This window comes from Xenopus tropicalis, chromosome 5, assembly GCF_000004195.4.
Source record: "Xenopus tropicalis strain Nigerian chromosome 5, UCB_Xtro_10.0, whole genome shotgun sequence".
NCBI classification, from domain to species: Eukaryota; Metazoa; Chordata; class Amphibia; order Anura; family Pipidae; genus Xenopus; species Xenopus tropicalis.
The window spans coordinates 105,561,675-105,587,326 of NC_030681.2; the positions used below are offsets into that span (position 1 = coordinate 105,561,675).

General features: G+C 39.5%; 1 protein-coding gene across 1 annotated transcript in view; it reads right to left on the reverse strand.

The window, feature by feature from the left end:
* The window catches only part of atp13a5l.2 (ATPase type 13A5 like gene 2), a 52,664-nt gene that overhangs the window by 25,758 nt on the left and 1,254 nt on the right, over positions 1-25,652 (reverse strand). Inside the window, exons 2-16 of the mRNA XM_004914365.3 lie at positions 24,031-24,204; positions 22,040-22,174; positions 20,111-20,181; positions 19,942-20,022; positions 19,608-19,677; positions 15,911-16,045; positions 15,754-15,826; positions 14,342-14,473; positions 13,182-13,352; positions 6,752-6,909; positions 4,315-4,503; positions 3,485-3,546; positions 2,675-2,825; positions 567-653; positions 214-370 (exon numbers count right to left, since the gene is read on the reverse strand). Coding sequence (XP_004914422.3) covers positions 214-370; positions 567-653; positions 2,675-2,825; positions 3,485-3,546; positions 4,315-4,503; positions 6,752-6,909; positions 13,182-13,352; positions 14,342-14,473; positions 15,754-15,826; positions 15,911-16,045; positions 19,608-19,677; positions 19,942-20,022; positions 20,111-20,181; positions 22,040-22,174; positions 24,031-24,204 — 1,846 coding nt within the window. The remainder of the gene's footprint in view (positions 1-213; positions 371-566; positions 654-2,674; positions 2,826-3,484; positions 3,547-4,314; positions 4,504-6,751; positions 6,910-13,181; positions 13,353-14,341; positions 14,474-15,753; positions 15,827-15,910; positions 16,046-19,607; positions 19,678-19,941; positions 20,023-20,110; positions 20,182-22,039; positions 22,175-24,030; positions 24,205-25,652) is intronic.

Genomic DNA, 25,652 nt, shown 5'->3' on the forward strand with positions numbered 1-25,652 from the left:
GCATAGTGCTGACAAGGGTAAGGGAGATTTAGGGCCTGTCATAAATAGGTGTTAACAAGTTCTTCATTCAGAAGCCTACCTACTGCTCCTCTTGCATGCAACAAAGCTGAATACAAAACACTGAATACAGAAAGAGGCCTTTTTTTCTAAACATGTCAAATAAGCTTTTATTTTTAGTGAAGGGTATGTTTATAGCTGTACAAATTGTATCACCTGTTTCTTGTTTGCAGAACTTAACAACCATCTCAGGAGCGCCTTTCATAAACACCGTGAGGCCACTCTCACCAGTAATCTGTGCAACAACTGACATGCGCTGAAGGGAAGAGGAAAAGGGAAACTGATGCAGGATGGCAATGCCTTCCACTGGGACCTAAAGAAAGGAAAACAACATAGAAGGATTTTGTTTTATTGGGTGGCAAATGAATTTCATCCTATATGGCATATACTTATGCAACATATATGACCTGTAGGCCTATAGTGCAATGATAGATAAGCTCACAGAGAGAAATAGCAGTATGAGAACATTTGTAAGGGCTGATATATGCACAATGCTTTTATAGACTTACCTTGCCAGCTCTGGGTCCGGGTTTCACCACTGTACTTGAAATAGATCCTGATTCTTCTGTTCCATGTTTTGAATGGTTTTCAAGTTCCTGTTAGAAGATTTTGTCATGTTGAAATCAGTTGTACATTTTCTCCTTATGCATTCATTTCTACATGGGGTTATATCCATCAAATACATTTTGGTAGCCGTTACAACTTGCCTGAGGTATTCCCTTTACACTGTTTTTTTCAATTTTTTTGTTTAAAGACACCCGTTATGGCCTTCCTTTGGGCAGGGCCCCCCTTACTTCACAAAAAGGATACATATGTAATAACACCTTGTAATATCAGTGATTCTGCTACAGTCCCAGGAATACCAGGGCAGCAAATAAATGTAGACTTTAAGGGGCACACTTACTAAACAATTTTGAGAAAAAGTCGATTTTTTTTTTTCTTCTAGATATTTTCAAGTTTTACAAATGGGTTTTTGCAAGTACTCAAGTTTTTATGAAATTTTCCCGGAAAATGTTGAGTTTTTCAAAAATATCTCATACTTCGTGATTTATAAATGTTTAGTTAACTTTTTTTTGTCAAAAAAATCAACAGGTTTGATCTGTCAAGTACCACTGAGTCCTGTGGAGGCTTAGAATAGTGGAGGACAGCCTGTCCTTGACACATTTTAAAGAAGAATTTAATCCCCCTGTTGTTTTCTGTTTCATCCAGTTTCAAGGAGAATTAATCCCCTCATTGTTTTCTATTTCACACATTTTCAAGGGAAAGTTAATCCCCTCATTGTTTTCTATTTCACCCAGTTTCAAATGAAACTTAAACACATTGTTTTCTAAGAAATGGTTAAATGGTTGCTGGAGTAATTAAAGAAGATAATAAATAAAGGGATTCTGGGAACAAATTACTTAAGGCTCCTAAAAAAATCCCATTTACATGGGTTTATTCTATAGGCTAAAGCTTTGGTCTATTTGCGTAGGTATGAGGCAGTTTCCTCAACCCTTTTGACTTGTTCGTGAAGCCCCACTCCTGGCTCTACCTAAGCTGATCAGAAAACCCTGCAATATACTGAGGAATTTGTTCCCAGAATTCCTTTGGTCTATTTGCATACGTGTGTGACATTTTATAAATACAACAATGATTGAGTTTCATTCAAATGTATACCATGTCGAGCTTGTATGACTTCCAAGGTCAGAACGAAATGAATTTTAGTAAATCAGCCCCTAAATCTCCCACCTCTAAACTAAACATTTACCCTAAGTGGCCTTTAATTTGGGCCCACCATGAAATGCCTTTGCACCACCCGTAGCCCCACAGTTTGGGCACATCTGGCTTCAGCCTATGTCATACAGATATTTTGACCAGCACTTCTTTGGAAGAACAATGTTCAAGCTAGAATTTTTAAGAGGGGAGGTTCTGCTTGTCACTGCTCTGCCTGCTTCACACGTGGTACTTCTGATTCAGTAGTAGAGATTTGCCCAACGCTGTTCTCCGCTACAGAAAAGTGGCTGCCAAAGCACCTTTTGGCTATAACTCATCTTGGCACCAGATTTAAAATATATATGTAAGATAATGACAACAACATGAAGAATGGTACCAGGCACAGTGATACCAACTGAGTATATCAGGTGGATATATTTATTAAAATACCATCTGTTATTGGTAGTACATGTATGGGATCCCACCACCTCACTCAGTTGCCCTGGGCCCCCATCTCTCCCACTGCACACGCAGTAGTTACATCTTTTCGCATTTGCCACAACAGTGGCAAAAGCATATAAAAACAAGTATACTTGAATTTTTTTTTCTTGTCACAATATATTAAAGAAATAAAATGTGAAAATTCTCACAAGTGAACTGACACTTTTGCAAATGATAACACAGTTCTCTATGGGAGATTTATTCTTAGTAACCTGCAAGAAGTACTACTTAAAGCAATCTGCTTTAATCCCTATGAATAAGGACAGCAATGTAAATCAGCATTTCTATTCCTTCATCTATAATTAAAGAAAAGTGTGGTAAAAATCAGTTCTAATTGTCAGCATTATGTAATGGAAAATTGGTTTATATTTATATTGACAACTGTCGCTTTTCCCATGTTATATTACTGCAGAAACATTATTACCCAGCCTGTTCCTTCAAACATCTTTATGTCCAGTGGGTCTCCTTGTATCTCACCATCCAGCATAATGAGAGAGTGGCAGCTTGCCATAGCTCCAAGCACAGGGCCCCATGGTAAGGTTTCTCCAGAGGTGAATAAATGTATATCCTGAAAGCTAAAGGTACAGAAAGGAATTAATTCAGTCACAGACTAACATTTTCTTGGATTATATCCAGGCACATATAGCAGGTTAGGGAACTGCGTATACCAACATGCAACTGATCAGACACAAATGGCCAGGCTGACACAGTAGCATAAAAATATATATTACCTAGAAAAACAAACACAGCAGTGGGACATATTAGTCATTTAAAGGTAAAGGAAAAGTCTAATTACTAGGGGGTGCCAAAGTGTTAGGCACCCATTGTAATCACTTACCTGATAACCATGGCCGGTGATCCTGTTAACAGAAAATTGCACTGACTTGGGTACCTATGACCATGCGATCCTTTTCCTTCTTCTGCCTTTGCATTGCTTGCACAGTAAAAAGCCATAATTAAACACCAGAATTGGCTTTTTCGCACTACAGCACATGCACAGATCCCGGTATTCTGAAGATAGATAAGTGAAGGAAGAGATCGCTGGGCTGGTGCAGTTTTTTGCTAACAGGAGCACCGGCCTGAGGTATCAGGTAAATGATTGCAATCACTTGTGGGTGCCCCCTCCCTAGTGATTGTAACTTTCCTTCTCCTATAAATGTGCGTTATAATTACAAAACTGGTGTTATTGTGAGGTTGGTAAAGACTACAGCTAAAGAAACCAACAAAGACTTGCCTGTTTCCATCAGAAGGAACAACGCCACATAAGTCTAAGGAATCTTCTGTCAAAGTACCTGTCTGTGTGTAAATAAACAGAATTAAAGTCAGATATGCTTGCAGTTACACCTACAAACCCTATATATGTAACTAGTGATGAACTCTGAAACCCAAGAAAAAGACAACATAATAACAGGGATCTATTGGGATCTATTATCAGGAAACCCATTATCCAAAAAGCATCACTATATGGCATTTTTACTTCAATTTCCTGTTTAAACATAACAACATAATTTTTTATTGATTTGGTTTTAGTCTGTAATAATAAAACTGCATCTTTTAATGCAATATACTAATGCTTCCATAAATCCATACTGATGGTAAAACAATCCTATTTTCTTTAATGTTTTTAGTAGCCATCAGGCATGGTGCTTCAAATTAGTTCAGCATCGGACTGAGCCCAGCAGGGCGGTGTTTTCAAGGGTCCTCCTTGCTGAGTCCAGGGCCCTCCATCCTCCGTCCATCCCACGCCCACGCCCACGCCCACAAGCGCACTGCGTATTGCATACCTCCTTCTTTCTCCTTACCTTTAAAAATGCGGCCTATGCGGGGGGGGGGGTGGAATTCTGGGCTGGTGGGGCCTACCAGGTTTTTCCCAGGTATCCCACCAGTCCAGTTCGACCATGAAGCAGATAGAAGCGTTACAAAAGGGTAAAATTAATTTCTGAAACTGGTAATTACTCTTATAATAATACTGATTGTTAGGAATGTGAATAAGCAGGGAAATCCCCATGATATCTTAGTTAAACAAAATATATGGTCTGTTTCACTATTTTTATTTGTATTTACTTTATCAAAGCATACAAGGTTCAGTTGACCAGCAATATTGATTCTCTGGGGTCTGATACAGAAAATCCCCAGCTTCTTCAGTCTTTTCTGAGCATTGAGAAGACCAATTGTCAGGGAAGCCGGTAAAGCAGCATTCACAGCGGCTGTTAGAAGATGAAGAGACCTCACCACTGTCTGGCTTACACTCGCCTAGATAAAGGGATAGAATGCTTAGTTACAATACTTAAGCATAATAATTTCATTTATAAAGTGATCATTTACAAACAAGCAGCAATTAAGCACTAATCACTTAATCATCAATTGATTTGTTAGCACTTGCATTAATTCAGTGATGAATTTCACATACTGTAGGATTATTTTAATTTAGTAAACAGTTTATTTCACCACCCCATTTATATAACCACTGAAATTCAGATAGGTGCTGAATTTTTCTCTATTGAAATTATTACTGGGATGAGAGAGTTAGCTGCTCAATAGTCAATTACTGACATTCAGCGACTACAAAATCAAAAAGGTAAAACTATCATTCTTAACTTAAATTCTCCTTACCAACATTAAAAGGGTTATCTTTCTTCTTCTCTGAACTATAGTTTACTCCATATACCCTTGTTGGTTTGGTAATTCGGCAGGAGTTTGTTGTATTAACAGGTGTTAGAGTTGTAGTTTCCCTTTCCTCGATTAATAAGGGTTAACATGGTTAACAAGAATTTCATTACAGACCTTTGTACTTTCCTCATACATGCGTGCACTGAAACATGGTTACCAACATATGTATGTAATGTATATAAGTAATACAACATATGTAATCTAATAAAAAGTCATAAAAGGGATCCAAACCCCCCCCCCAAAATTGTGTAAACTAATTCAAAGCACTTTTGCAATTTCCATTAATTTTCTATTGAAAGTAGTTTCTGAGATATTAGTGGTTTTAGACAGTTTTATACCGACAGGCTTTCTATGCACTGTCTGGTCACTTCCTGGATTCAGGTAACACTTGGGTTTCAGCTTCTCAGTTGAGCTAAAAGCCTCCATTTAGCAGTGTAAAAATACAAATATCTCAGAAACCACCAAAAATAGAAAGGCTTTGGAGATGAAATAATGAACGTTGGAAGTGTTAATGGAAGTGGACACAGAAGGGGGGATTTTGAAATATTCAAGCATAAAGAAACTGTCAATTAAGACATCCACAAGGTTTTTGGGGTGTAGAATAGATTATGATGTGAGAGAGAATGGTATCATTGGAATTAAACTACAATATTATCACTCCAATTTTGTGGTCTATATATAAATATGGGATCCAGAATTAACACTTAAAAATAATGGAAATGCGCAGTAAATTAGATTGCCTATAAATTAAACTCAGTTAAACTCAGAGAAAACTTAAAGAATGAATTCCCATCTTCTCTTTCATATAAATATATATATATATATATATATATATATAACAATCCAAATGGTGTCCGCACTCCAAGGCTCAATATTCTGCGGGGTGCTTAGCCAAAATTATGTATGCATAGAAAATAATCTGTGGCCAGCACACCCTTCAATGTTTCATCAAAAAAATTTTTTTTTTATTGCAGATATATTGTTAAAACCAACATTTCGGTCCTTGTTAGGACCTTTCTCAAGGATAAGAAAAGTCCTAACAAGGACCGAAATGTTGGTTTTAACAATATATCTGCAATAAAAAAAAAAAAAAAAAATGTTTTGATGAAACATTGAAGGGTGTGCTGGCCACAGATGATTATTTTCTCTCTCTCTCTATATATATATATATATATATACTGTATATATATATATACAGTATATCCATATGTAAAATCTTAAATTTGCCAATTTGTGTTACTCTTTAGAACATCCTGGAAGACAACACACATTTTTGCACCTTTCCAGACCTGAAGCAACAGGAGCAGTTGAAAAAAGTGGTATGTGTAAAATGTGTTGAAAACAACCCTGGTTGGTAACAATTTGTTAAAAAATATATATAAATAACCAGATATTGTTACACAGTTTAAAACGCCAATTAAAATTATACTTCTTTACAGCTACTTTCTCTCAACATGCCCCTGCATGTTTCTTGCACTTTGTGCCCTGCCGTGAACAAAGAAAAATTGCTGAATGCCTCTGTACTCCAAAACAGTGCATTGAAACCTGTGCTTTTTCTATAAATATAGTGCTGTTTGCATTAAGCAGTGCTGTATTCATGAAGGGTGGGAGAGAGGAGGCAAGTAGGTTCCAGTGTAGGTGCCAGATCCCTGATGCAAGTGCATTTTAAACAAACACTAAGGAGTGTGCTTTTTTTTGCCACCCCAGGTAACCTGTGAGGCGTTGCTGCTTTCCTCATGGTTAATATCCTTAGTCCACTTGTACTTGTGTCCAAGGTGTCGGTAAATGACACCTAATATTATATCTTACCTGATGTGGCAATTGGACTTACCCCATTAATTGTGTAGATAACAGCTGTGTATATAACTCCACACGAGGCAATTCCCACAAGTACAAAAATGAATCGAATGGCCTCTTTATGCAGTCTAACATTTACAGGCTTGTTATACAGAATGGCTCTCACCAGATCTCCTTTTGCTGTGTTAAATCCTAAATATAAAAATATAAATTCAGCCACAACGATCACAGCAATGGCAAAGATTTTTTAAAAAAAAAACATTCATTTTTCATTAAAAAAGTAAGTTTGCCCCCCAAATATATAAGCCCTAATAATGTATAGGGTTCCCCAAAGTTTGGGTCCCCTAGGAAGGTTGCCCCCAGGATAGGCCCAAGGGAGGGTGACACTTTAGTAGTGGGACACCTTGGGTGGTTGGCACTATAAGGGTTAACAGGGATTTAGCTTCCCTGCAGTTCAATAGTTAGGCCACAGGGTGCACACAGTATATAAAGCTGTGCAGCCATGTGCCTTCAGGTCTTATGCCTGGGACCCCTCTGGCTAGAGGATAGTGACAGGCTGGGTCTAGTGAGTTAGATGTATGTTATAGACCATTCTAGGAGTGGTAGACAGGATTATTTAGCTGGGCAGCTTGGCCCCACCAGGAGGCAGATGAGATTAAGATCTCCCAGCATTGATAGCTGGAGTCAGGGATACAAGAGTTAGGAATAGGAGTTTGCCTAATCCGGGGGATAGCCGGGTGATATTTCCGGGGTGAGGTCTCCAAGGGGTGTCCGCTTGGCGGGAGTACCGGGAAGTGCCCTAGAGAGGGGCTTCTGGCGAGAAGTACCGGAGGGAACCCCAAAGGGAGGGTCATTTGGCTGGAGTGTTACCGGTATCCCAGGAGAGAGGGACTCCTGAGGGAAAGAGAAAGTATCCTGACATATCCTGTGTATCCTGTATGCCAAAGCTGTATACCACTCTGCCAATAAACACAACACTTTGTTCAGCATTACATCAGTGTGTGTGTGTCTCTCCTGGAGGATCCACCTGCCTGGTAAGCAACTACCCCAGGGAGGGGGCAAGGTGCCAGGAGTGCTGGGAGTCACCACAAAGGAGCAGTATATTAAGTCTCAGGAGGGGAGTTATAGTTCAGTCTATCCCTATCCTGGGTGGAGGCACGCCAAAGTACAAAGTATAGCTGTTCCCCCAAAGTAAGCGGGGCTCAGGACTCCTGGAAGCGCCAAGTATAGTCAGAGATCAGCAGGTAGTGCCACATCTAATCATAAAGTGGGCTACATTTGGAGGCACTGCTGAGATCTTTCGAAACAGCAAAAGAACAGCAAATACAGTGCAGAAGGGCCATAACAGCATTTGGGCCTGGTGTGAATTGGGAAGCCTGACCTCCGTCTGGATTAAATTTTGGGCACCCTGAATCTGTATCCAGTGAGGGATAATTGGCGCCAAAAGAGCAGAGGAGTTGCTTTGGGCCAATCAGATTGCAGGACTGTGGCGCCAAACAGACCCGGGAAATTCCCGTGAGGGGGAGGAGGCAGAACTTTCCTGATTGTTGGAACCGCCCATTAGAGCGACTAGCCAACCGTGTGGCTGGAAAAGTGCGCCAAACTGAGTGGGCGCGGCTTGGCCGGTGACGTCACCGCGGCCATTTTGGAAGTTAGCCAGAGCGTGTGCGTCTGAGCTGGGAGAAGGAGCTATCTGCGCAGACAGTGACAAGCATTGGAATGCCTAATCTTAGCAAGCCACTGCCACCTGGGCGGGGACCCTCACCTCCAGCTAGGATGCCCGGACGGGGAGCCGTGCGGATGGAGGACACCGGCCGCAGATTCATATGGTCGGGCAGCTTTGCGGAGATGCGAGTAAACGACTCCCTCCATTGGATGGTACCGCTGTGTGGCGGGTGCGAAACCGAGTCGTTTGGATCTTTAAAACATCCGGAGTCTAGCTGCCCCACCTGCGACCGACCCTACTGGTGTGGACCACTCGGAGTGGGCCCCCGGGGGGCGCAAGTACTCGAGGTGGCGGACGTCACCGATGCCTGTGAGGGGCTTATCCTCAGTGAGGAGGAAGACCAAGAGGAGCGGGAAGAAGTGCCTGCTGTCCCAGCCCTGGAGGGGGACCCTTCAGGAAGGGAGGTAGACCCGGATGGGGCCTGCGCTCCCGCCTATACAGCATCTTGTACTTCTCTGGCGGTGGAAGCGGCGGCCGAAGAGGTGAGTGCGGAGGGGGCCCAAAGTGATACCCACCCTACCCCTGACCCACCTGTAGAGGGGGATGCTAAGCGGGCTACGCTACCCAGATCCCGCAGGCGCAAGGGAGGGCCCAAGAGGGGCGCTTATCAAGGGGTGAGAGACCAAGCCTGGTCTGAGGCCATGGGGCCCCCATCACCAGCGCCGTCTGAATCCGGGCTGGATGAGGTCCTGGCTCCCCCTTCATACCTGCAAGCGCTAAGAGCTGATCCGGCACCACCTCCCTATGGTCCGGAAAGGCCCCGCTCACAGAGTGAATATACCACGGGGGCAGAGGATTCTGGGGATGAAGCTGGGGACAGTGTGAGAGCAGTGTTGGGCTCCCCCACGAGTTTTCTGGCCCCCCCTAGGGTTAGCCCAGAGGAAGAAAAATACTTCTGGGTTTTGCCTGGCCAGGCTGACCCCACTGTATTCCGCTCAGTATCCAGGATACAGAGGGTGCTGAACTTTAAAGTACATATGATGTGGGGGTATTTCCTACCGTACGCACCCCTGTGGGTTTATGACAAACTGGAACACATGATGGAGGAGTGGGTGGTGGATGAAATCCAACGTAAGGAAAAAATGCCACCCAATATCTTAAAAACCCCTGACCGTGCCAAGAGAGTACAGGCATGGAAGCATGTGCGTTCCAGGGAGAAGGAATGGTGGTGGGGCCGTACAGTGTTAAAGCATGCTGTCCAGAGCTGTGGAAAGAACAACCCTACACCACGGTTCTTTAGCATTGAATATGTCATGCCAGAAGGTGGAAAGGTGGAGAAGCCCCATCCCAGGTATTACATCCCCTATGCAGATGTGAAGAGCAGATTCACTTACCTCGTGTGAGGTGGATGCTCCAGAGGAGTAAAGTTTATCTTGCCTGTTTATTCAGTGGAGGCCTGGACTGCCTACCACTTCTCCCAAGAAGGGGAGCAGTTCCTCAGTTGAAGGGGGAAAAATCCCCTCCCAGGTTATTGCCCAGGACGGGCTCAGCAGCTGCCGGCTGGAGTTGCCACTTGAGTTGCATATCCCCACCCGTTGGTGGAAGACCCCAGGAGGTGCTGATCACCCGGGGGTAAGGACTCCCTCAAGGAGGAGGGGGGAGAACAGGAGCAGTTTAATAAAAATTTCTTTTTCTTTTGAGAGATAATTGTCCTGTGCATTTCTGAGTATGTGTGCAATTTCTTTCAGGACAAAGACTCTATGGGACTTATACCAAGACTTTGGGGGTGGTGGGAAAGGTAAAATTGTATTTACTGTTTCCTCCCCTGGTGATACAGGTTTCTGCGCAGACACCGCGAGGGACCGTGGAAGAAGTATTTGGTATAAGAAATGCAATGGTAAAATGTATATGTTTGGTTAAAGGTATGTCAGCCGGGAGGTGACATTTTTCTTGTGGGGGGAGAATATAGGGTTCCCCAAAGTTTGGGTCCCCTAGGAAGGTTGCCCCCAGGATAGGCCCAAGGGAGGGTGACACTTTAGTAGTGGGACACCTTGGGTGGTTGGCACTATAAGGGTTAACAGGGATTTAGCTTCCCTGCAGTTCAATAGTTAGGCCACAGGGTGCACACAGTATATAAAGCTGTGCAGCCATGTGCCTTCAGGTCTTATGCCTGGGACCCCTCTGGCTAGAGGATAGTGACAGGCTGGGTCTAGTGAGTTAGATGTATGTTATAGACCATTCTAGGAGTGGTAGACAGGATTATTTAGCTGGGCAGCTTGGCCCCACCAGGAGGCAGATGAGATTAAGATCTCCCAGCATTGATAGCTGGAGTCAGGGATACAAGAGTTAGGAATAGGAGTTTGCCTAATCCGGGGGATAGCCGGGTGATATTTCCGGGGTGAGGTCTCCAAGGGGTGTCCGCTTGGCGGGAGTACCGGGAAGTGCCCTAGAGAGGGGCTTCTGGCGAGAAGTACCGGAGGGAACCCCAAAGGGAGGGTCATTTGGCTGGAGTGTTACCGGTATCCCAGGAGAGAGGGACTCCTGAGGGAAAGAGAAAGTATCCTGACATATCCTGTGTATCCTGTATGCCAAAGCTGTATACCACTCTGCCAATAAACACAACACTTTGTTCAGCATTACATCAGTGTGTGTGTGTCTCTCCTGGAGGATCCACCTGCCTGGTAAGCAACTACCCCAGGGAGGGGGCAAGGTGCCAGGAGTGCTGGGAGTCACCACAAAGGAGCAGTATATTAAGTCTCAGGAGGGGAGTTATAGTTCAGTCTATCCCTATCCTGGGTGGAGGCACGCCAAAGTACAAAGTATAGCTGTTCCCCCAAAGTAAGCGGGGCTCAGGACTCCTGGAAGCGCCAAGTATAGTCAGAGATCAGCAGGTAGTGCCACATCTAATCATAAAGTGGGCTACAAATGTTTGCTATTTTTTACCTTCCAACGCATAAGGGGTAATTTACAACTGCAAATTTCCCCACACTCACTTGCACATCCAAATGTGCCCCTCGCACCTCCTTATAGTGTGCTTGGTGTCACTTAGTCCTTCCTGCCTTCCATACCGAATCGGGCACTGTTGCACTTATTGATGCAGGGGAACCCAGGAGCTACTACCACCTCCTGTCCAGGTGGTAGCTCCAGGGATTCCTTCATGCCAAAGGTCAATAGACACAGCACACCTGTGACTAAAACAGTAGATGCAGACATCTCTCACACGCCGGACACCATAAATAAAGCCATACACTCAGTTGTGTCTAACTTGCACCAAAATGTGCATGCAGTAAATCAGATTCAATTTTGTCAGATACAGTGAGATTGCTTCAGCCACATTGCCCCTTTGCGACTGCAATGATGCTGGACTTCTTGGAAAAATGACTGCATTGTGGGGAATAAACATGGTGATTGCTCTTGAAATAGCATTTTGCCTGCTGCACTTGCAAACGTAAATGAGCCCACAAGTCTTCAACTAAGATTTCAGTTCATAGTTTGAACAATATGTCTTAATCCAGCAATATCTACAATATTTATAATTGTGTTTTTCCTGTGTGCCAACTTGACAATCACAGATAAGCTACAAATTATTAAAATTCTTAATGATATTAATGGATATATATTAGGGGGTACATTCATTAAAGTACGATTGAATCCGAATACTAAAAAAATCGTATTTTTTTCTAAGTTTTCGTACTGTGTGTATTTTTTGCAACTTTTTTGTTAATTTGTGCAACTTTTTCGTACCTTGCGGCAATTTGCGCGACAAAATCATATTTCTCGTGCCGAGTACGAAAGTTTCGGATTCATTAAAGCTTCGTTTTTGTGACTTTCCTTGGGTCAGGTTGGAGTTGCAGAGTGCCATTGAGTCCTATGGGAGGCTTCCAAAATCATGCACTAAAGGATCAATGTCAGAAAGGTTTTCCCGCCATTTACGATCGTTTGGATATGAAAATTTAGTGACTTTCGGATCAACCAATACGAAATTATCATGACTATTCCGATTTTTCCATAAGCATTTTCGTGAAATTCTCGATCATCAGAAATTATTGTATCTAATCCGAATTTTACCCATTTCGGGATTTGATCTCGTACTTTGATGAATCTGCCCCTATGTGTATTTACTTTCTGTAGAATCAGGTAGAGAATATTTATCACATTTAGAGCCAGATTCAGTTCAGTGAAAAAAAATTCTCATGGCTTACCACGTGAAAACTTACAGATGCGATTCAATTCAAGGAGAAAAATCTTTTTCTCCTTATTCAGTTACAGTTTTTTCCCATAGACACTAATAGAGTTTTTGCTTCATAAACTCTGAGGTAAGTTTTTCTGATTTGAATTGCAACTCAAATTGAATTTCGTTCATGAGTTTTCAAGTGATAAACCTTTTTCTGACTGAATTGAATCTGAAGAAGGAAGAAGTGGGGGAGCAAAAGACAGAACTCTGTCCATTAATTGGCTGTTGTGGTCTAGCATGTATGTGTGCTTTGGCTTGTTTGTGTGCACTGAGAATCCAATAAGCCCAGGAGGCGGCCCCTTAATCCTGTTAGCAGAAAAATACAACCCAGGGTATTTTTAAAGGAGCACCAACAGCGTTATCCTCTATCTTCTTTCTTCATGTGAGTGCTCATGCACAGTACAGTGTAATGCAGACTTTAAGAAAAAAGTGTGTTTCTTTGCGATTGCTGTGGATCAGCTTCTACAGAAGTAGCACTGGCCCAGAGGGTCAGGTAAGTGATTAAAATCACTTGGGGTGCCTATGGCAGAATTTGATGGGAAATACCATTATTTTTAAACTCACCAGTTTGTAGTACAACAGCCTTTACCAGATCCAGACCATGTGCCTTTGTCTGAATGACCTCTGTTCCACAAAACAGAACGTGTCTCTTGTAGTCTTCTCCACACTGGAGTTTCCATGGCACGGTGCCCTCTGTATTAGGCAATGCATTCTTTGTGATTGGAATACTTTCCCCTAAGAAATGCAATTTTCCTTTAGTAAACTTGGTAAATAGCAGTATTGTATCAGATATACAATAATTAAGAATACATTAACTGGTTTAAATGTTGCTTTCATTATTTCAAGGATGCTGAGCATACAGTAGAACGAAGCATATAAAAATGCTATGGATAAAAAATACCAGTCTAGCCCAACCCAGCAACAAATTAAGATGTACTATTACTTTGTGATCAATTTAGAATTAATATTAAATTGTGTAGGCCAATTTAAAAAGTAATTAGAGGTTAATTTATGTTTGTCCTGAGTGCTTCTAAACAGGACTAGACATTACTGTGTTTTTGATTTGAGGTGTTTTTCATATATTACAATGGCACAGGGGCATGTGTTCCACTATAATGTTTGTCGCTAGTCTAATTGGGCTAAGTGATCTGCATCTGTATATAATAAACCCAAATTTGATCAAGATTGATTGGTAAATTTTTTTCAAAAGAAGTTCAATAATCCAGTTTTTTTCCTCAGTACTAAGGGGCACATTTATCAAAATATGAACTTAGAGCTTAATACATATAAACTCACCCACGTTCTATTCATTCCTATGGGATTTTCAGAAGTATATTTATCAAATGAGGAATACTAACTTTCACTCTTTGATAAATATGTTTCCCATAGGAATGAATAGAACATTGGTGAGTTTGTATGTATTAAGCTCTAAGTTCTCATTTTGATACATTTTCCCCTAATTGTATCATCATATATATCATACATTCAGGTAATTTGCCTCCCAGTGAAATAAACCCTAGGGTATGTATTGTGCCAATGTGACCTTAGATTGTGAGCTCCAGGGAGCAGGGACTGATGTGAATGATCATTTCTATAAAGCACTGTGTAAACATGTTGGCACTATATGAAAAAAGGATATTAAAATAAATAGTACAACAAAGGGAAAGAGGATTAAAGAGTAAGAAAGTATACTCATTACATAAGATTATATTTGAATACAATACCTGTTAACATTCCCTCATTAATGGTGCAACTTCCACTGATTAATACGGCATCACAAGGTAAGAATAGCTTGCTTCCTGTTATAATAATCACATCCCCTGGCACCAGCGACTGAGACTCTACTTCTTTAACTTCTAATTAAAATAAAAGCACATGGCTCAATTTACGTTGCCATTAATAGGAACAAGAAAATAACCCTTCTTGAAAATGTTTTGACAAAGTTGTTTAACATATAAATCTCTTGAATATAAGCTTAGATTGGTTAGAGTAATCCCCTTCCATCACAGATACTGACAGGTACAGTATATTGAGCAGTTTAGGGGTGCTCGCCCTTATATGACAAACTTGTTCTAATGGACATTACTCATGTGACATTGAATTGTGGAATTTTAACTGCCTGAATCAGATATATTTCACTTAAGTAACCCCTTTTCTAGTGTTGAGAATCCAGCAAGATATAGGTGTATTGCTGGGACTTCATGAAAATTTGTTAATAAATTCAATCCCTGTAACTGATGGTTTACAAATGCAATATGAATTCATAAAGCTTAGTGGAAGCCCGAAATCATTTAGGTGAGAGAGTAACATAAGGGGGCGGGAAGAGGCTATTTTTACTACCTGCTTATGGTTATTGGCGCTAATCCAATGGTGATGAGCAAATATGGTCAGTTTCTCTTTGCCGAAAAATAAGCAAAACTGCTGAAAAATTTGTGAAACTGCTAAAAATTTACAAAAAAATTGCAAAATGCCTGCACTTTTTTGTGATGTGCACAACTTTTCTTACACTCGTGACTTTTGACGCACGTAAGTTTTTTTACACACGCTACTTTTTTGTCTCACTCCAAATGCATTAAAGTCAATGGGCGTTTTTACTTATTACTACTGCGTAACTTTTTTATACACATGCAACTTTTTTCTCCAAATACATTAAAGTCAATGGGTGTTTTTCTTGCAAACTTTTTGTGTCACCAAATTTTCAGGCATGGCAGGTATAATTAACAAAGATCAATTTTAGGGTGGAGGTTTATGGCCTTGACCATTTCTTTCACCACCATAAACATCTCAAAGAAACCTTATAGGTTTATAGTATGGCCTACCTTCTTTATCCGGTCAAGGTAATAAATATAAAACATGCTATCTTTTCCTTATCCACTTAAAGCCCCAGAATGAATGTCCCAATAATAACAAAAGTAATCCTTATTTATCTATTCTTTTCTGTAATGATTGTAAAATTAGTAATAGAACCCACTCTCCACCCATGACTAAGTGGCATTGGCAGTGGCTATTGGTGATCCTAACATTCATTTATTCCACCAGACATGGAAGATCCCATGCTTTACTGTTAGGAGTTCAGTAATTCTATGTGAGAATCCACAACCCAATGGTTTTCTTTAACAGAAAATCTCAGTATTACCTCCATTTTTTCGAAGAACGGTAACCATTACGCTATTGTAAGACAGGGCCATTTTGTGTAGTTTCACTGATTGCTAGGGGAGAAGAAAAAAAGAGATTTTGCCATATTTAGTCAGAATAAGACGCTGATATTTTGGCAGGCTGACTTTTATACACACCTTTCTCAGATTATACAAAGTTGCACAAATGGATAAAATTGTCATGGATAAAATGATTCCACCATTGTAAAAATATCCACTTGTTGCCCACACAGATAAAGAGTAAGCTTGGAAGATATAAAATGGATTGAAGATCTGCAAAAGAAAAAATCTGTTTGTCACAGGCAGTGATGTTCTGAGACACTTGCCAATTGTTTTTCAACTTTTATTTTCTGTAACCATTTTATTATAAGGAATTTTATTTAGCAGCCGTTTGTTAGGTGCAATTTACCCTAGCAGCCAGGCAGTTGTTAGAAATAGAAAAATTGGCCAAATAGAAGCAAAAGTTATAAAAAAATAACATTAACAATAAAATTGTAGGCTCACAGAGTAACAGTTTTTTGCTTTCCAGGGTCAGTGACCCCTATTTGAAAACTGGCAGAAGGAGAAAGCAAATAATTCAAACATATAAAAAATAAAGAGCAATGGAAATGCTTCAATGAATAGCACATTCTATAACATATTCCTTTAAAACCAAATCACATTGCATTTTCTGTTTTCTCGCTCTATTTCCTATTGATGGATTCTGTATTCTCATTAGGGCTAATTTATAATGTCCCACAGTGTGCAAAATGCAGCAGTCAGAATTAGTACTGTAAATGACAGATTATTATAACTAATATTTTATGTGTGGGTTCATCTCTTTGTAATTAGAGAATGACAAAGAAAGCGCAGATAGCTGTGGTTAACTAGACACATTCTAGCAAAGCCACATTTCTATGGGTAATATCCTATGGGGTGATTCAGAGTGTTGCTACCTGAGTCATTTCTAGCTTGGAGGACAGGCAACAAAGTGCCATGAATTGCCCCATTCATTTCTGTGGCAATCACTTGACCAATAAGTATACCTGTAGGGTCTGGCAATTGCCATAGAAATTAAGGGGGAGCTTTGGAGTGTTTTATGGCCTGTGAATTTAGTAATTACTGGGGCAGCAAAGATCAAGTAGGGAGTTGAGAAACTTGCCACAAGCGGAAGCGCCCCGCGAGTTACCAGGGTGGCAAAAAGCAGCTTCTGGTTACTAAACCGGAAATTCAGTTCTTTTAGTGCAGAGAGCGCAATTGCTAAGGGGATAGGATCACCCCTGATTAGGGAGATTAAGTAAGGCCAATGATACATGTAGCTGTTCTACGGCAGCAAAACAACACAAGTAGGTGCCAGTAATGACATATAAATATAATGGAATAAGTACCTTAAAAATCACAGAGTAACATGGGTGAATGTTTGACTTATTAATTATCTGTTATTAACAGATAAATTGCAGTGAATAACATTTCCCTTTTATTGTTCAACTGGGACAGAGCAGAGAAAGTGGTCATTGATTGTCACTTTTACCCATGTGACTAAATAAACCACAAAATTCCAAACAGAATTTACTTGCTCTACATAATGGAATTTCAGCCAGACAAATTGCAAAATATTAATAAAAACTAGAGCATTACAGCTGGATCCAAGTTTTTGTCATTTAAAGAACAAAACATGTACTGTAGTAATATGATCTGAAGGATTTCATGACAGTGAGGTTATGAGCCACACACCCCATTAGAGAATCTTTATATAGCATGCCTCTCTATGGTTCTTGACTCCCTCATGTCCTTAAAAGCTCTCTTTGTCTAATAGGGTACATAATGTCTCCACAGACTGCATTTTTAGATTTGTTGGTTTCTCTCTCTACCCTTATCTGCAAGCACCCAATAAAAAGATATTGACTTGGATATTTTTTATGATTGCTGATTGGTTTTTATCCATGACTGGTTTTTGAGATGATTACAAAGACACCAGAATTACTCTTGATATAATATACAACCATTGTAAGCTCTTTTGGACAGGGCTCTCTTCACCATTTGTTATTAGTTGCTTTGTATGTAATTCTGTATGTTCAACGTATAAACTTTTTATCATTATACTATTTATTATACAGTGCTGCGGAACATTTTAATGTAATATGTCATTCTCAGTGTTTTAAAATAAAATCAACCTTTATCTGCGCTTAACTCAATTAATTTTAACTTCTAAGTGTAAAATAAATAACGTGCAATAAACAGAAAACCACATAAATACCCAACAATAATGACCAAAGATGTGACCTAAACGAAAGTGAACAGCTGCCTTCCTCCGGACTAATCCCAAATATAGACTAAAATATTACAAAACGGAGTTGGCGCTCAACAAATTAGACCACCCAGTGTAAATATAGCAATCAATTTATTTGAATTTTTAATTCATTATAATAAATATTATAATGAATTAAAAATTCAAATAAATTGATTGCTATATTTACACTGGGTGGTCTAATTTGTTGAGCGCCAACTCCGTTTTGTAATATTCTCAGTGTTTTACTTTGTGTCAAATAATTCATGGACACTTATGTATTGTAAAAAATTAGGCCAAACACTAAGATGGTGCTATGGAAATAATCCATAAATACATAGGGAATGAATAACGTGCCACATTTTATAACAATATGAAAACACCTTTAGGTACCTTGGAATTTCACGACCTGTATGAAAACTCTCGGCCTCTAGCCTTGTTTCCCTGTATGGTCATGGAAATCCTTGGTGACTTCTAATAGCCTTATATTTTACAACAGGGAGTACATTATTCATTATCTATATACTGTAGTTATACTTTATATAGCACCATCACTCAGTGTTTCTCCTGCTCTTCTCTTAAAGCAGAAGGAAACCTTCAATCCCTGCAGGTGCCAAATGTTGGGCACCCCCTAGTGATTGTAATCACTTACCTTACACCCTGTGCTGCCTGGTGCTCCTGTTAGCACCCAGGCTGGGATACTAATGTGATCCTCCTTCTGCTTCTTTCTTTGTGCATGGTGCACATGCTCAGTAGAATGAAAAGTCAAACTTTAACAAAAAATGTTTTTTTTCAATCTACTGTGCATGTGAAGGTCCAGGGTTTTGAAGAAAGAAGAAGGGAAGAAAAAGGGCTGGTGCAGGTTTCTGCTAACAGGAGCACTGACCTAGAATATGAGGTAAGTGATTACAATTACTGGCAAACATTTGGCACCCCCAGTGATTGAAGGTTTCCTTCTCCTTTAAATTAAAAACAAGTACAGGTATAGGACCTGTTATCCAGAATGCTCGGGACCAGGGGTATTCCAGATAAGGGTCTTTCCGTAATTTGGATCTTCATACCTTAAGTCTACTAAGAAATCAATAAAACATTAATTAAACCCAAATGGATTATTTTACATCCAGTAAGGATTAATTATATCTTAGTTGGGCTCAAATACAAAGCCCTGTTTTATTTTTACAGAGAAAAAGGAAATCAATTTTAAAAATCTGAATTATTTGATTAAAATGGGGTCTATGGGAGACAGGCTTTCTGTAATTTGGAGCTTTCTGGATATCGGGTTTCCGGATAAGGGATCCCATACCTGTAACTGTTTACAAAGCATTTTAATATTATTCTGCACCAGTCAAATCCTGTGAATCTTTAGCATAAATTATGTGGCAAACTCACTCAACTCAACCCACACAAATGCCTGCGCACATACCCCAAAGAGATCCGCATTGAAGAAAGATACTGTGCTAGCGCTACCTTTCTGTATCTGTATGTCAACGATTACATTACAGAGTTCTAGAAAATCTTTATAATAACATGTAAAAAAATGTAATGGATTAAATAATTACAAATGCTTACATCTGTAAAGAGTAAAACCCAGAGTGGCTTAATTTCCACTTCAATTTTGTTAAGACCACAGACTTGTTGCCTGCACAAAAAAGAATGCATGTATTAGTAAGGCCACAGAAATCTCAAGTACAGCAATACGAATGCTGATTTAATGAGCAACAGAATGCAGACATTTGATTTTTCATTGTGAAAATACAGCATCCGCCTGGTTACTGGAACTGTGAAACTGTAATGTATAAACTGGGCCCTGAACATTTATCATTGTACAATCTGCAGTGTTACCTTCCAAGTGCAATAGGGGGATGAAGTCACCTTAGATGTTTAATTCTAAATTGTTTTATACCTGAATTCTTGTTCTTCTTGGGTTAGACCAGAACCAAATTTGGAATGTATGTCTGAGCATGAGAGCTCCTCCTCCAGAATGCTTTAATGAAAGGATAAAATAATGAGCTAATGATATTATGTCTTGAGTGAGGTCTTTAAAACACATTTTCATGTTATGACAGGCTTACCCGTTTTTCTGAAACTGCCCCTCCACTGTGTTCCAAGCATAACGGATTTTTTGCACTTCTATATACCGGATCTATAATGATAAAATCTGTTATTGTTATTTTCGTTTATAGAATCTGCCTATAGTGAGTGTTTAATACAGGGCTCCCTTGTGCACGGCTGCAACATGTAACTTGCTTCAGATCTAGCCAAGGTGTATCAAGTACAATACCATGATTTTTGCTCACAATAGACCATGCTGTCCCTGTAGTTACATGTTTGTATTGCTAGAATGGACAGAAAGAGTCTCTCTGTGTGAGTGCTGCCTGCATAAAAGAAGGGTTGGATGTGGGATATTTATGTGTTATTTCGTAGCGCGCGATATTAGCACACGCTATTAAGCACGTAACCATTACTTTCTGAAAACTATCGTTCTGTAAATTACCATTTTTTTTTTTTTGTTCTAGGGCGAACACATACTTGAAAAATTCCGACTGCAAACTCCATCTTGTCACCACAGACAATCACCAGCTGCAGTTTTTGTTTAGTAACGCCTACTCCTGGGAGGCGTTAAGTTTCACAGTATTTATTGCCACATTTTATGCTTTTAACGCTTCAAATAAGTCTGTGAATTATGCGTTGGTATTATTTCTATTCGATAATTACCTCAATGCGATGGAAATAATGTTTTGCGATCAGGATTTTTACACATTTGAAATAGTAGTAATGCATGCGAAATGACTTGGATGAATTGGTACTTAATTATCGAACACTTTTTAATGCATAAAACCATGGGGCAGATTTACTAATCCACGAATCCGAATCCCGAAAGGGAAAAGATCGAATTGGAAACGAAAATTTTGCGACTTTTTCGTCGCCATCGCAATTTTTTGTATTTGTCGCGACTTTTTCATCGCTGTCGCGACTTTATCGTATTTTGCACAACTTTTTTGTCGCCGTCGCGATTTTTTCGTATTTAGCGATAGTAAACGGCGGGAAAACCAATCCGATTTTTTCGCGACAGTGATGAAGGGGAGAGGAAAATATACGAAAAAATCGCGACGGCGACAAAAAAATCGTGGGACATACGAAAAAGTCGCGACGGCGTGGAAAAAGTCGCAAAAATACAGATCATTACGAAAAAATGCATTCGGACACCTTCGGACCGTTCGTGGATTAGTAAATCTCCCCCTATGTGTTAAGCGTTAACGACCTTTAGTGAATCAGCCCCATAATTTTCAATATATATATTATCTTTATTTATATAGCACTGTCATATTCCGCATTACTTTACAGAGATTGTATATGAGTCGCTGGCCCAGCGAAGTTTACTGACTAACTCCCTATCACATTCACACACTACAGGCCATCAGTGCTGGGCCAAGCTGGGTAGGCGCCCAAAGCTAAACCCTAAGCACTTACCTCTTCTGCCTTTCCCTAGGTCTGACCCAGAGGCCACTTTACCTGTCTGTTTTTGGAGTGTGAAGGAAACCCACTTAGGCAAGGGGAGAAGACAAACTCCTTGCAGATAGTGCCCTGGCTGGAATCAAAACTAGGACTCCAAAACTACAAGGCAGCAATACAAAGCAGCAATACAAAGCTTTCTGCCTATTTTATATATCTGCACTAGTGATTCAGCCCTCTAGACGCGCTCCAATGCTAAAGTTCTAAGCGGAGCGGAAGAGAAAGGGCGGCAACATGAGGCAGCAGCCCCAGAATCAGCACTGGTGCTAGTAACAATACATTACACTGAAACATGTCCCTGCCCCCAATGCCGCCCTTTCTCTTCCGCACTCTTGTGTAACAAAAATTTAAATTTTTGTTTAACAATTCTTTAAATACTAGGAGTCCTCTCCTTGTTACAGTATGTATATTTGTATATATATATATCCCTGTTTGTATTTACACTTTTGTATGTTCAAGGTAGAACTTGAGTTTTTGCAAATATTTACCTTGCCTTGTGGCTTTATTAATGATCTACTCATGATGGAGTTTTCACCAGTAATAATCTGATGGGATGATTTTGAGCCAGGGATACAAGGGTAAATCTCATTGACCTTCTTTTTGTAGTATTGCTTGAGTTCATCCTGCAAAAATTGCCACCGTTATTTGGAAAGAAAATTATACTTTTTGTAGAAAATATTACAGATAATTTATTGTGTTGTCAGGTATATGCATGTCATGGGGCTACATATTGATTTCAAATCTTTGTAAAATTAAAAACAGATTGTACATTATTTGTATAATTTTCAGTGTAGATTACTCATAGCTAATGGTACATGATGTATATTCTTCACCAGTAAAAAAAAAAAAAACACAAAAAAAATCAATGATCATTGTGCTAGTGAAGAAAATGCATCATGTGCCATAAACCTAAATTAACTCCTGCTTTAACAACAAATTAAATGGCTCCTTTATGTCTGTTCAGCAGAATTGCAGTTGCACATTTGATACCAAATGATAAATAAGTCTCTAAAATTTCTATAGAAATGGACAAAGATTGGGTAAACCTCAAATTTGGCAAGCTCTAGCGTCACTTTGATAAATATGGCCAAAAGAGAGAGATATCTACAGTATATATATAGTATATGCTATTAAAACCATTTACCTGTACTGATTAAAATCATAGGAACTCTCTGGAACCTTTTTCATAAATAAACAAAGACAATCATGTCAGTCCTTAACATGTGCAACTGAAATAATGCAATAATTGTCTAATCAAGAATATTACATGTAAAATGCAAATGTTTGTTATTTATGGAATTTTCCCTGGGAGACCCTCTCAAAAGGAGCTAATTCAAAGGTGAGTAAACCCCAAGCACTTCTTAATAACTGAGCATCTGCAAAGACACCGAGGAGAAATACAGTAACGAATTAGAATTTCCCCTGTGCCATTTATTTCTTGCTGCCGAAGAATTTTATGTAGAATTAATTAAAATTTTAAAGCACACCCTTTCAGACTAAAACTATATATATATTTTATGGGTACAAAAAAGCTGTATATGTTTTCATGGTATTTTAATCACTTTGTGATATATATTGATATATGCACATGTATGGGATGCTTTTGCTTTTGTTCCGTTATCCAGAAACTCATTATCCAAATTACAGGAAATCCATCTACCATAGACTCGATTATAGGCAATTCTTATTTAAAAAAAAAAATCTCAGTAATAATAAAACAGTACCTTGTACAGTACTTGATCTCAACTTACATATGAATCCTTATTGAAGGTTTTATTAATGTTTAAATGATTTTTGGGGAGATTTAAGGTATGGTAATCCAAATTTTCAGGAAATACAAAAGTCCCGAGCATTCAGGATAACATGTTGCATACCTGTATAAGTTCTTGGCCAGGAATGGAAAACCCTACAGCACTTATGATGTTACTGAACTGCAATAATTGGAAAGGAGTTTATCGTTCCTAGTCCTGGAAGGCAAAATTGTGCAATTGCAATTTTTGGAGAGCAGTTTCTCCTTCCCTGGTCCTGGAAGGCAAAATTGTACCAAACCTAACCAAAACCAACACCAAAACCTAACCCAAACAACGCTATGTTAAGATACGAATCCTGATAGATGGAGAAATTATTGCCATAAATGAAGTAATATAGGTGAATTGTTTATTGTTAAACACATCACACATATGTCTTTGAGGATTAACATGTAATCTGAACTGCAACCACCCTGGTGTCAAACTCTGTTTACTTGATGCCCTCTATGGGTACAAGTAACATAGTAACATAGTAAATTGGGTTAAAAAAAGACATACGTCCATCATGTTCAACCATAATACAACAAGTGGAATAGAAGTGGAAGGGCATTCACAGTCAATCGCAGCGTACATTGTATATTTGTACAATATATATTTGTGCCTAGACATTCTCACTTCCTAAATCATGAAATGGTCAAGCATTTCATCTCCACATTTTTTATTATACTTACAGTTGTTCTAAGTAATATGACATCAGCCTCTGACAAACTGCATGGAATACACTGACACCAGACATCCAGCTCTGGCTTCCAATAGAAAAGGACTCGCAGAAACCCAAGGGAAAATATATAGCCAATAATACAGAGAGTTTGTCGCCACCTGACTGTTCTGTATCCAAACAGCTCCTGAGAAACAATGAGTATTAGGATCAAAACTTTTTTCAATCAGTATAATATATATATAAATACATAAAACATGTGCCTTTATATCTACATGCAAAAATATCTTTGAAAGGTGCTCAAATAAGAGCATGTAGGTAACGTTCACAAACTCCACTTGCAATATAAAATGTAGGCTTGATTCACAGCTACAGTAAGTAGTTAGAAAGGGAAGTTTGAGAACAAACTTCATGTTGGTTGGAAAAAACATGAAGTCACTGAATGAAATCTGATCTGTTGTTGGCTCCACCCAATTTTTCTAATCTTGGATCACAGTTATATAGTAAAACCACTATGCAAAGTTTGGGGACCCTGGTTTTAATAGTGTCTGAATGGCAGCAATTTAAATTTCCCCACTGAAAGTCAACGAGTGATATCTGAGTGGTGGTCGGTTGCTCCACCCACTTTTTCTAACCTGGAACTGCAGTTACCCAGTAACTAACTCTGCAAAATTTAGAGACTCTAGGATTAATATTTAAAGAAGGCAATAGGTGAATTGTGATTGGTGGTTGGTGGGTGTGCCCACTTTTCCTAACCTTGAGTCGAAGTCACCAGGTGACAAACTGTGCAAAGTTTGGGCACCCTGGCATAAATGGGTGAGAATGATAGCATTTTAAATTTAATTCAGTGAATGAAATCTGGCTGTTAGTGGCTCAACCCACTTTTCCTATTTTTGAACTGCAGTCCCCCAGTGACCAACACTGCAAAGTTTGGGGATTTAGGCATCAAAATTGTGGGACTGACAGCATTTTAGATTTCACAATTGAAAGTAAATAGGTGAAATGTGATTGGCTGTTGGAGGCTCCACCCACTTTTTCTAACTTTGAGCTGGAAATACCCAGTGACTAACTTTGCAAAGTTTATCAACCCTGGAATTAATGCTTAAATAATGGCATAAGTTTAAATATAAGCCAATTAAATTTTCCTAACCTTTAACCTTAGTCCCCCCAGTGACAAACTGTGAAAAGTTCAGGGACACTGACATTAAACATGTAAAAATGGCAGCAGTTAAAATTTCTCCACTGAAATCAATGATAGAAATGTGATTGGCTGTGGGTGGCTCTGCTCACTTTTTCTAACCTTGAACCTTAGTCCTCTAGTGGCCAACTGTGAAAAGTTTGGGGACACTGGTGTTAAACGTGTGAGAATGGCATCACTTTAAATTTCCCCATTAAAATCAATTAAATAAACTGATTGGCTGTCTGTGACTCCACCCACTTTTTCAAACCTTGAATTATTGTCACCCATTGACTTACTCTGCAAAGTTTGGGGCCCCTGGCGTAAATAGTATAAGAATGGCATCATTTTAAATTTAAACCAAAAATTCAAAAGGTGAAATCTGATTGGCTGTTGTTGGCTCCACCTTCTTTTTAAAACCTAAAAATGCATTCCCCTAGTGACCCTAGTGGGAACTC